The sequence below is a fragment of the Petaurus breviceps genome, unplaced genomic scaffold (genome assembly GCF_028583685.1).
Source record: "Petaurus breviceps papuanus isolate PSGF00001 unplaced genomic scaffold, PetGlider_PUasm1.0 90591, whole genome shotgun sequence".
In the NCBI taxonomy this organism is placed as follows: domain Eukaryota; kingdom Metazoa; phylum Chordata; class Mammalia; order Diprotodontia; family Petauridae; genus Petaurus; species Petaurus breviceps.
In genome coordinates this window covers 5,507,794-5,520,821 of record NW_027187280.1, presented here as the reverse complement: position 1 = coordinate 5,520,821, position 13,028 = coordinate 5,507,794, and the positions used below count along the sequence as shown (strand labels likewise).

General features: G+C 37.7%; 1 protein-coding gene across 1 annotated transcript in view; it reads right to left on the bottom strand.

The window, feature by feature from the left end:
* Positions 1 to 12,501, bottom strand: part of TOP1 (DNA topoisomerase I) — a 123,341-nt gene extending 110,840 nt beyond the window's left edge. The window contains exon 1 of the mRNA XM_069063576.1: positions 12,480 to 12,501. Coding sequence (XP_068919677.1) covers positions 12,480 to 12,486 — 7 coding nt within the window. The 5' untranslated portion in view covers positions 12,487 to 12,501. The remainder of the gene's footprint in view (positions 1 to 12,479) is intronic.
* Positions 12,502 to 13,028: the final 527 nt, after the last annotated feature.

The window sequence follows — 13,028 nt, the reverse complement described above, 5'->3', positions numbered from 1 at the left end:
AGTTTGACCAGTGTGTTCAAACCGGGCTTCTGAAAAAGTCCTGCCAAAGTTTCTCAGTTGAACTTAGCAAAAATCACCAGTACTTTGTGGCTACTCCTATAAAAAGGCTTGTCTAAGAAAGAGGAAGTGACTAGCTCAATCCCTGAAGCATTAGGAAAATCAAATCAACAAAATCCTAATCCGTATAACCCATAGTACTTTGATCTATACAGGCCCATCTAACTAAGCCTTTAGATCCTGGTGGGCCAGGAAGGGTTAACCTTTAAATATTAAAAAATTTAATTTATGATTCTACACTGCTGTTTCCTGGTATTTTCAAGTGGTGATTCTAATCTTAATTTTTATAACCTCTGTGGCTCAATCTGTCAACACAGTAGAATGTTATTTTTACTGTAACCTATTCTTGATTTCAGACACTTCAGTTTGGGAATTTAGCACATTTTTTCCTAATAAAGGGATATCTGGTCCTGAAGTTCTCTGTAAATAGTAGGTACTTCTCATGAGCCTGCTAAAATTCAAGGGAGAATTGACTAAAGCCCCCCTAAAGGGGTCAGGATGCCTGACCTTTATATACAAAGATGATTAAAAAAAAACTAATTCTTTCAACTTGGAAAAGTTTAGCTGATGGTAGGCAGTAGAACACTTCCCCCTCACTCTTTCTTTTTAGTCTTCCCACTCCTATGAATATTCCAATTTGTACAAAGTCAGGTTGGGTGTTTCACAAGAAACACAGAAGTATAAGAAGGCACAGCACCTGGGCATCCTAGCAAAGAATTAATTGCTTCAGAACTCTAATAGATCACACAGTATACAGTTCAGACTGTTCTTCAGAAGAAACTTTTGTAGTAATAAGAACAAGAGGCTTAAAAATCCAATGGAAGCTTTTCTCTTGAAAAACGTTCTCTTCAACACTGTTAGCCCTGAACTGAGACTGCTAGAAAGTAGCTCCCACCAAAAGAACCCACTAACTATTAGCACAGCAGCTAGGGCAACCAGAACGAGAGGCCAATTTAAACACACACACACACAGTACCCTAAAATAAATGTCAACTCCCAGCTTATTATTGGTATACTACAGTTGACGAAATGCAAAAACACTGTAACCTCTGTTAATCCTAAAACCATAAAAACCTGCTAATGGAGGAAGTTACTCTAAAAAGGCAACTTGTTTTTTTCTACTTAAATAGAAATATCAATTTAAGCTTTCCAAATAGATCTCTAAGTCTCCTACACTAATCCATAACACTCTAAAATTTTCAGAAGTAGTTATGTACCAGAAAGACAACAAAAATGAAGAAATTACATTTGGCTTATGGAAGTCAGTTATACAAATTCCAACACTGTAAAAGACTTGATAGCTACAGCAGGCCCAGACTTCAACTCTTCTCAGAGGCCACCTCAAATATGTAAGCAAGTATCATATTTAACATGTCAAACAGTTTAAAATTGAATGCTTAAACAATTCTTTTACGACTCCAGTTTAATTCTATTTGAAAGGGGTTTTTGAGGAAGAGTCATAAAGGACAAGGTCATCATGTCTCTCAAGCAACTGAAAACTGGCATAAAACAAGACAAAACTGAGGTGTCTTCAATCAAGTCTTGCCTTGGTGCTTACACCGGCAGTTCCAAACTCAAATATAAGGTAGGGACACTCTTACAATATATAAGGATCACAGAAGGCCAAACATTGACTCAGAAAACCACACACTGACATTAACTATGTTTTCTTATATTTTTAAACTTTATTTTGTTAAATATTTCCCAATTACATTTTAATTTAGTTAGTCAGGAAGCATTCAGGAGTGTTGTGGGCTGTTGCTGTTTGACACCTCTGAGAGCACACAATAAGAATACTATATTTGAAGAAGGTTCTTAAAAATGCCGGATTAGTCTACAAACCCTAATTTTGCCATAGATTTCTCCCTGACAGTATATTGTTTATGCTGTTTCTTGTCCTTAAGATTTTGCATTTTAAACTGAAGTGCTACTTTGCAAGCTTTACTTTCGTAGTAAGAGTTATCTCTAATTCTGCATAAATTTGCTAGCCATATTTCAAATTAATAACCTTTTTCATCAATTACTTTGTAAGAGACCATCGGCTCAGTCCAATCTCACTCAAACTAGGGAATAATAAGGTTTTCACAGATACGTAGTTTGACTATTCTGGGTTCTCTTTAAGCAGATTTTCCTGAAAAACTTAAATTCAAGTCAATTAGCTATTAAGGGGCAGCTAGAATTTTGAACCATTAATGAAACTTTGTGTGAACATAATTAAGACACTGATTTCCCTCAATGGTGAAAATCATATGTAGCTATTCTTCTACACTGATCTAAGCTCTCACTTTAAATCGTTTTAAGGGTCTGATATTTGGATGTTAAAAATAAACCGGCAAGAAGTTATTAGTTGGGCCATCAAAAAACTATTTGCATTAAGATTTGAATACATAAATAAAAGAATTTTTGGTGTGTTGAACACAGTAGGCTCTCAGTCTGCTAGTTAAGAATTTTTATAATGTCTTTCCATATATAGCCTCAGCTGTCAAAAAGAAACCTTTAGAGAGTTTCATGGTAAAAACAAGTCTCCTTCACACCACAAATAATGAGAACTTGGCATTTCGGTTTATAAAATATCTGTAACCCAAAGCTCTAGGCAGCTTAGCAGAAAATCCATAGAGTTCTATTAAACATCTGCAAATTAGCTGTAAAATAAACTCCCTTAACTTTGTTCCAAGTGGACAACTTTGCTTCAAGGGTAATTGCCACCACCTTTACCAAAAGCACCCAGTTTCATAATCGTTAGGACTCCTTCAGGACTCCCCCAGCAGTTATGCTCACTGTCCAAACTATGGGTGGTTGTGGTATTTGTTGTTTGAGGAGGGCAAGTTTCTGAGGTTTTCTGGCCACCTGTAATGGTCTACTCCAACAACAAAATGATCTTTAAAGAAACAACTAATGATTGATTGTAAATAGCAAAAAAACCCAAACCCCAATAATCTTTGACTGAAAATTAACTACACAAATGGAAAATGAGAATGCAGCAAAATAATAATGATAAAAAAAATCTGAAATCAAAATGCAAATATAGCTTTAAGTTTCTCTTGGATTTTATTAATCTCTTGTATAAGATTACAGAAAGAACCTGTAACTGATTTAGCCTGGGAATTCCCTGCTCCAGGATCTTTATCCTTGGATAAAATCTAAATTCCAAATTGCTTAGTGACAAAGGCTGATCTAAATTCAGTCTTCCTTACTCCAAGTCCACACTATCTCCATGGCATAATGCTTCCAATATGGAATTAAGTTAACAATTTTATAAATGGACTCTACCCAACAGCACCTGTAATATTATTTTAAGTAACTCCCCTTATTGCCAAATAGTCCTATCTTCCTCATTTTTTACCTGTCTCCTGAGCAACAAGTTAGGGCAACTTACCTACTACTGGGTATTCTCATCAAGTGCCTCTTCAGCAGCCCTCAAAAATTGCCTCTATGAGAGAGCACCTTAGAGATTCCTCTTATCCAATTCTTCTTTTGTAAAAAAGAAAACTGAAGCCCAGAGAGAGAAAGTGACCCAAGTAATGTAGGTGGGGAGGTACAGCAGCTGTACATTAAGCAGTGCTGGGATTCCTGGCTTTTTATCTCCAAATCCAGTACTTCTAACTACACCATGAGTTGGCTTTCTTTTCTTTTCTTTTTTGGATAGGGGAAGGTATGACAATTGGGGTTAAGTGACTTGCCCAACATCACATGGCTAGTATTTGTGTTAAGTGTCTGAGGCCAGATTTAAACTCAGGTCCTCCTGACTCCAGGGCTGGTGCTCTATTCACTGCACTACCTAGCCGCCCCAGCATGAGCTGGTTTTCTATGTATTAAAGACACAATCCTACTTGAACTGAACAAGAGTAGCTCATCTCTGTGTTGGTGCTTTAGAATTCACAAAGTGCTTTACTTCTAATCAACCTGTGGGATGGGTAGTATAAGTGTTATTTCCATTTTACAAAGGAGGGAATGGTTTCCCAAGGTCACCACGTCAATAAAGCAGCAGAGCCAGGATTTTGACGAAGCCTTCTGAAGGCATGTTCTGTGCTCCTGTCACACCATTCGGCATCTTTTATTACAACAAAAATTCACACTCACGTAGAAAGATAGGGAAATGAAGTTCACATTCTAGCCCTGTGTAGAAACAGGGCAAGTTAAAACATTTTACCCAACTTGCTTCTCAAGAGTATAAAGATTTGAAAAGAAATCACTACAAATAGGTCAAAATGCAATTTTAAGATGCATTTACTCTAACTGAACTTTCTGCCTAACTACTTCCCAAGACCGTGATCTTGGGGAGAAAGTATGGGGAAAAGCACTGGTTCTAGAGTCAAAGAGCATGGCTTCAAATTCTACCTCTGACACTATCTGGATGATCCTAGGAAAGTCACTCAACTGCCTGGGCTTTGGTTCTCTCACTTATAAAATGAAGCCTTGGAACAGAAGGCCACTGAAGACCCTTCAAACTCAAGAGCTAAGATGCTACAACCTTTAGATGTTAATAAATAAGTAAATAAAGAATACAGTAGTACAGTAAGTCACTAATTTAAGTGACAGAACTAGAATAACTTCTACTAAGATCTGAGGGATAAGGTATTAGGTATATGAAAGATCAATGAAAGGGTGAGAATCAATCAGGCTTTAGCTTCAAAACAAGTAGAATAATAATAGTAGTCCCACAGTTCCGGAGGCAAAGACAGCTGAGAAAGGAGTCTATTCCCCCAAATGAGAAACTGGCTCCTGTAACTGAGTTTCTTGTTATTTCAAATTCTTTTACAACTATCTTGAAACACTTCATTTTTGCCCTGTCATTCTCCAAAGGTCAAGTGAGGTTGGGAAGGGGTATGTGTAGAGCTTACATCCCATGAGACGTTTAGGAGATTACTCCAAGAAATTGATCTCAAAATGTGATTTATGTACCCCAAATACTTTAGGTGAATCAGCAGATGAGCCAAGAATGGCATGGTATGCCTAGGTGAGGTAATTATTAGTCAACACAGTAACTGAGAGAGTCAAGACATTTTTTCTTTTGCGTATTACTGCTGAAAACACTAATCCCAACGAACTGAAGGTCAACTAAGAAGGCTCTGACCTAAGGTGAGCTGAAGGAAGAAGTAATGTGAGGTTTTGTTAAAGGAAATATTATAGACCATGGAATATGAAGAGCTGTAATGGACCTTAGATCATTTAATACAGTCCCTGCATTCTACAGAAGAAATGGAAGCCCTAGGAATTAACTCAAGGACATAGAGTCAGTAGCTGAGAGAGAACTAAAATCTCGTTTTTCTGACCCCAAAGTGAGTGTTTTTTCTACTGCCCAGCTGCCACATGAATCTTTCTCTTCAGCACATGCTGGTGTGCAATGCCTCTTACTCCACCACCTCCACCCCCCAAACTCCTCCTAGTTCCCTTTTCCTTTGCATTGTAAAGTGACACAAAGAAGTTGAGAGTAGAACAAGCAGCAGGTGTTTTGTTTCCCTATGAAACTTAGGAAACATAATTGGTCTGAATCAAAGCAGTACTCCAACCAAAAAAACCCATTACTCTGGACTGAACTAGAGTTTTGATTTGTTCAAAGACCTCATCTTCTTAATATTAGTGTCTTGTTATATGGGTACAAAATGCCAAAGTGACATTTGTGGTCAAGATGTTTATAATGAATAGCAGCACTAAGATTTATTTCACCTTTCACCTCTCCTATTAGTGGCAAAGTATAGTTTGGTATATATTTGAACTCCTATGTAGTAAAATTGAAAAAGCATTTGAAAATTCTAGTTCTGTACTCAACAGCTTCCCTAGTTCACAGGGAGCTGGTCCACAGTTACTGGGTCATCCATCATCTGGGTAATGCTGGGGTTAAGACAGAAATAATGTCTATGTTATGGAAAACTACTTATCTGGGACCTTGGTCTGCATAGCCACTGACAAAGATTTCGTCACCAAGTGTGGAAAATACTGTACCATCATTTGTTACACTAGTTCTGTATCAGAGAACCAAAAAGGAGAATTCAAATCTCCAATAGCCCTGATCAAAATGACACCTTTTGGTGGTAGTATCTGGGTATTCTTCCAGAATGCTTACGAATTAATTTCCTTTTATTCCCAAAGAAGACAGACCATAAATAACTTCAGGAGCTCAGAAAGAAATTACTAAACTAGTGGAATCACCCTCACATCAATCTGGGTCTGGTACAGAATAATGAAACTTCTTTTCAACAAAGGAAGGAAATTTTCAAAGCTGCCAACTATTTTGAAAAGTTATACATAAGGACCAAGTGACAAAACTATTAACACGTACATAAAAAGATGTTAGACAGATCAGTGATGAGCTCTTTATGACAACATGAAAACAGGAATCTATTTTTTTTTAAGTTAGGAACAAAAGATGGAAACCCAGGCCAGAAGCACACTCTTTTATCTTTAAATAAAGAAACTGGAGGGGGAAACTTATACCTCTTCGCTCAAAAAAACTATAAGCATACAAAACATTAATGACATTCCTGAATGTCACAGGCATTTGAATAATGACATTTCACCCTCTGATAGGGTAATTCAGCTTGACAATCTTCATCTGATCTATTTACTCAATAAACCTCAGCTATACTATGACTTTCTCCTCCTTTAGCTTCATTCCTGAGTGTTTGAAAACTACTCTGATAAAGTAGATCTTGATTAAAGTTTTCTTTTCTATCTTTCACAAATATACAAACTAAAAAGCGCTTCAAAATCAGACCTACTTGCAAAAATGAGCAATCTCTAGCCAGAAAAAAGTCACACCTACAGTAACAGCAGCTAAATGGTAAGATAGCCAAAATCTTTAACTGCCCCCCCCAATTAAATTCCCCGTCCCATTTAATTCCATTTTTCACTTGCTAGTCTGTCAGCACAGAACTTTTCCCTCCTTCCTCCTCCCCTCAAATGCCAAAATGGGGTGGGTATAATGCTGCCACCTGTGGTATTTATTTAGGACCAATGATATTTAAATTTCATTCTACTGCTACTTGTCTTCCCCACATCTGAGAACAGATTGGAAAATGTTTCAAAGATAGCCTATTAAATAAAGGTGACTGGTTTTGCAAAGAACCAAACTGTGAAGAAGTATCTGTTCACAAGTTACCAGTGACACCTTATATAAACTGGTGCTATGGTAGGAAAATATGCAAGACCGGGAGTTAGAAAACTAATCTGTGCTTCAAAGGTTCCTCTGCCATTTACTATCTGTGTGACTACTTTAGGCAAGTTATTTAACCTCTAACCTCTCTAGAACTCAGCTTCTACATGTGCAAAATGATGACTTCATGTTGGACTTCTCTAAATCTATATGCTAAGATTTCAAACAGATTCCTAACATTTACTTAATTCAGGTTTCTCCCCCTCTCAATTTTGTCAAATTCTAAATAAAAAATCCTAGAAATTGGTACTGTGAAACCTACTAGCAAAAATAATTATCCTTTGCCTCCCTGTGATGGATATGCCAATGAATAACTATATAGCTAAGACACTACTAGAAATACATAGAATTTGAACCAAAGGCAAACACAAATGATTATATGGAGTCTAAATACAGAGTTTACTGGGATGGCATTGGTCTTTTGAATGACTCATCACCAAGCCCCTCAGATATCCATACTTCCCCTCCTAAATCTTACATTTCCACTGGTTTATTCAAATTGGAAGTAAAATCAATAAGTTAAGGGAAGGCTCCTGGGAAAGAGGAGAATAACAGGGAGAAACCTAAGCGATGTAAAGCAAAAAGTATCACTAAAAACTTATCTTCAAAAAGAAACTTAAGTTCTCCAAATAATCTTAGAACTTTATTGTTGTCGTTAAAGTTCCATGTGTGAAAAATGCAGCCCTTCATAAAAATCAAAAAAATCTAGGGACAAAAACATTCATTTTCCCTCCTTGTAGTTAGAATAATAAATCCCTTTATATCTGGAGAGCACCTTTCAAAGGTCTATTATCTATTATTATCTAATATTATCTATTATCTCACAATCAACAGAACCCTATGAGCAAGGTGAGTAGGCCAGAGTAGGTAATGATTCAGAGAGATTATTTTCTGAGGTCACACATCTATAAAGTGGTAAGGCAAGGTCTAGAACCCAAGCCTCCTAATTCAGGCTCTTTCCACTAAAACAAACTGTTAAACAGAGCCTGCATGTGTACACACACACACAAACACACAATATCAAGCCTCTTACGAGTTCAATTAATCTCCTTGAATTTAACATGTACAGCGACATAATAATCTGAAGAATTCAAAAAGTAAACACTGTCAAACAATACACTGAAATCACTCCCCACACTTTAAAACAGACATCTCTGGCATAGAACATACACGTGTTAATAAATCATGTGTACTACATAACGATCATCTAACATAAGCCATAAGACCATAATTACATAAATTATAAGGTGGTCAGGGCATCAAACTAACAACAGGTTTTGCTAAACAAAATTCTATAGCGTTAAGAATAATACCCCAAGACTGGAGAGGACCTGAGTTTTAGATGACCAGCTTCTGGATGGGCAGGTCAAGAGTCCTTGACCCTTTTCTAGAAGGGCACTAAATCAATACGACCTGACAAAATAAATGAATCTTCTGACTCAAGTCTTTACAATTCTACTTCACCAGTGGAAATTACCCTTATTAATTAAGACAGCTATACAAATAGCTACTTGCCCAGTTCAATCACAATTATTCCAGGAAAATACAATATCCTGTCTCACTTATTTTATTGCCTATATACTGTCACTGAATAGAATACAAGTAAAATTCTGTGGCCTAGAAAATGTTTTCTAAGTTGAATTAGCTAAAAACAAATTTTAAAAGCTATCTGATTTTAGATACAGCCAAATCCTAATTTTCCAAAGGACTGGTGAACAGGCCCCTAAATGCTGCCTTCATTTTGGCTACTGTATTGTTTCCTAAGCCCATCTGCTGTAGGAAAAAGTCAAACCCAAATGTAGCCTGGGTCTGTGGGTTAGAATGAAATTTTCTATTATCTATGTTGTCTCTCTTTATCCCAGACACTTAAAAATTGGCTAAACTGAGAAACACACTCACCCAACAGCAACTATACTAGTTTTCCCTTTTAAAGAAAAACCAGTTTTTAAAATCTCCTGGAGTTTCTTAGGGCAGTATGACATAGTAGATAAAGCACTGGCCCCGAGCAGAGTTTGAATTAGACTGACACCTACCCAGCCATATGTCCATGTGCAAAGCACTAAACCGCTCTGATTTTGAGTTTCCTCATATGGAAAAAGAGGCTAATAATAGCACTTACCTCAAAGGTGCTATTGTATGAGTCAAGTAAGACAACCTACATAAAGTACTTTACGCACACACCTTACACTGATATCTAAATGTCAGCAGTTATTATTTATTGGAAGTTATATTATTATCATCAAATCCAAGACAGGTCTAAATTTGTGAGATCTGATAGATTGGAAATTCAGAAAAGTACCTTTAGAGTGTGATGACTCCTAACAACTTCCCAATACGCAAAGGACCAGAAGAATTCTTGCAATAGAAATGGAAATGACACTGTTATCTGATATCTAATAGCAGTTCTCAAAACTTTTTACTCTCAGGACCTCTTTATAGTCTTAAAAATTGAGGACCTCCCTGCAAATAGCTTTTGTTTGTGTGAGCTATACCTATCAATATTTACCATACTTAAAATTAAAACATCTTTGTATTATTATGAAAAGAGTTTTGACCTCATGTACCCCTTGAAAAGATCTCAGGGATCACTTAGGGGTGCCCAGAACACACTAAGAACTACTGCCTAAGTAGATGCAAATACCAGGTCCCACCATTCTTTACCTTAAAAATATGGTCAAGGAATTTAGAAACAAGGGGAAAAATGGACTCAGAGCAGAAGGCTGCAGCCGGCAGCCTGTCTCTGCCATTAGCACAGAAATAAAAGTAACTATTAGCATCAAGTACAATTTGTACTTAATTCCTTCCATCCAAATCTAATCCATTAAGCTACCTGGGATCAACACCACAGGATGTCAAATCATGAACAAATAGCATTATCTACAATAAATATGATGTCAAAATATTTTACTTTGCTATATGACAGTGAATCTAAATATCAATGATCAGTTGGGGGGTAGGGGTGGAGCAGTGTGAGAATTCTAGGTCTCCTGAAGTAATATAAAATCATTAGTAGCCAGGAACTATTCAGTTCAACATGACCTTCACACCATTTTCACAAAATAATACAATGGCCAATATGTGGACACTTCTCTAGCACTTAGGAAGTCTTTGCAAGTAGGAGGGTGAGAGAAAAATGTTTTAACATCTTAAACACCTGAAGTCTTATTTCACAGTAAACCTCTTAAAAGAACAATAATGCCTTTCATAAATAAAGAGATTCTTTTTGGCAGCCAAAAACAGGACAGAGAATAAAATATGTGAGTTCCAATCTCAACATGAACCACAACAATAAACCTAAAGTACAAGCAGTTTCAGGTGGAATGGATTTCATTTTTATACCTGATGGGGTGAAGGGGAAGAGAATGGGTGGGATCCAAGTTATAAGTATAAACTTGCACCATCTAATTCATAAATAGGGCTAAGTCCACTCCTAATAAAGATCAACTTAAACAAACTTGTCTAATTCAAAGACCAAGATTAAGACAATTACATTCATGTAACTGGACTTTGATGTTTCCCCCTTAGAAAAAACAAAACAGTGTAGAACTCTCTCAGGTAGTCAAGATAATTCCTAGCTACCTAGTTAGCACTTGATAATGCCAGAAATAGATTGTTAACACTACCATATTTCCTTTGGACTATGTAGCAAAGAAAACATATCCTGAGTTTAAAGTTTGGAGTTTGGAATGAGTTTGGGATCCAAAACCAAAAAGAATCCTTTGCTCAAGAAGAAGCAGACAACAGAAAACATAAAAATATGATGTCACCAAATCTTCCCCCACAACCTTTTCTAAACCTCCTCAAGTATTCATATCACTCTTGACACAGCAACTAAATGCATACCTCCTCTTAGTAAAGAAAATCTGTCTGCACTGAGATAGAGCTTGGCCTTTGCAATCATAATAGCAAAGACTGTATGTAGACTTGAATTAGAAATTGCTAGGACTACAATCAGCATACCCAGCCCACAATTTACCTTGGAAAAAACAGACTATTTCCCATGTGCAATCTATCTTTAGAGCTACTTGAGAAGGACCTTTAAACCATTCTGAAAACCTTGTTCTAAATACTAGATACATGCTTACTCACCCCTAGCTTCTCAGCCCAAGGACTTTCTCCACACTAGAAGAACCTCAATGATCCCAAAATAGGAAAAAGATTAGAATTCCCATGAGTCCTATATCCATCCAGACTTCTCTATTATTACACCCCAATTAAAAAATTTTAAAGGGACAACTTAAGATCTTGTTTTTGATTGTCTTCTGGGAAGCTAAGTCTCCCTTTTCAGACTGCTTTTCTCTCTATTCCTTAAAGGTCTGGCTTAAATGGATAGTAAAGAAATTCTTAGTTCTCTTATAATTCTCTCCCAGTAGGGAACAGTCTTCTACTCAATGCCCCATTTCACTGCTGCACAAGACTGCTTCAAACTAAGCAGGCCAACATGATGGACTGCTTAGTACAAGATCCAAAAACTCAGCAGAAGCCTCTTACCACTTAAGTGGCTAAACCCTGGCTAAATTGAGCAGGATTTTATACTTATTGAAGATATGTATAAGGCCAAGGCTAATCAGTGGAAACTGACAAAATGCTATATAGTGCACATCTTTCTCCGTTTGACCTCCCTCTTTACAAAAGTAAAGAGAATGAACCATTCTTTTATTGGGAAAGAAAAAATCCCTCTTACGTGGAAGTGGTGGAAGGAATAAACTAATGCATTAACTTTTCGGAAAAGGGTTAGAAAGCAACTAACATAAAGAGAAAGCAAGATATCCCTCAGCTCCTCAAAGTATGTGGTTGTTATGTAGTCCCAAAGAAAAAGATAGGATAAATAGGTTTACAGATGCTTAGGGCTGAGGCAAAAGTATTTGCCACATCTGACTATAGAGAAGCAAAATCTCCCTCTCTCTCACAATTCCAAAGACAGGTCGTAGAGAACCTTTCATCATTTTGAAGCTGGACTTCAAAATACTTTTGAAAGGCCTCTAATCCACAAAGACAAGCTTTACCCACACGTGGTAATTGTCTTTAAGTACTTACTAGAATAAAACAATTTCTAAGCTTGCTTATTCCACCCAGGACAAGCAACTCACAAACTTTTTGGAAGGGAGCTATATTATTAGAGCACATTTTCTTCCCCCTCTTTGTTCAGAGCTCTCAAAAAATGATGCTTCCCAGATGATGTTTTAGATATAATATCACAATCTCTACACAAGGTAAAAAGGTAATATAAATCTTATAGAAAAGACAAAGCAACAGTTGCAAAACTGACCTTTCATTTTAGAGGGAGGAATGGAAACAAACCAGATGCAGAAAGAGAATGAAAAAAAAATTAAGCTTCTTAAAAAAAGAAAGGAAGAAAAAAATCAAACTCTCCCCTCTCTCTCTCCTTTCTAGTAAGGACGGTGATTTATAGGGCTTTTCTCTGCAGAAAGCTCCTCCTGGGCAGCTCTAGGAAGGAGCCGAGGGAGGGAGAGAAAGAGACACAGACACAGAAAGAAGAGGAGAGAGAAAAAGAAAATGGCGCAGAGACTAAGTCCTGACTGTCGACAAGGCGACTTTCCAGGGGGGAATCCGGGCCCGGAAAGGCTCCCAGGCGCCGGCTCGGCGGGAATCGGGGGCCTCGGAGGCCCCTTCTAGGGCGGGCCGGGGTCCCCGGGGGGCCAGGAGCCCCGCAAAGGGGCGGTAGGGGCGGCTCGATGGGAACAATGGGGCCGGTGAGCGAGGAGCCGGGACTTAGTCTCTGGGACGCCATGTCTGTCCTTTCCCATCCGCAGCCGGGGAGAACCGGGCGGCGCGGGCGGGCCTCTCCCCACCCCCC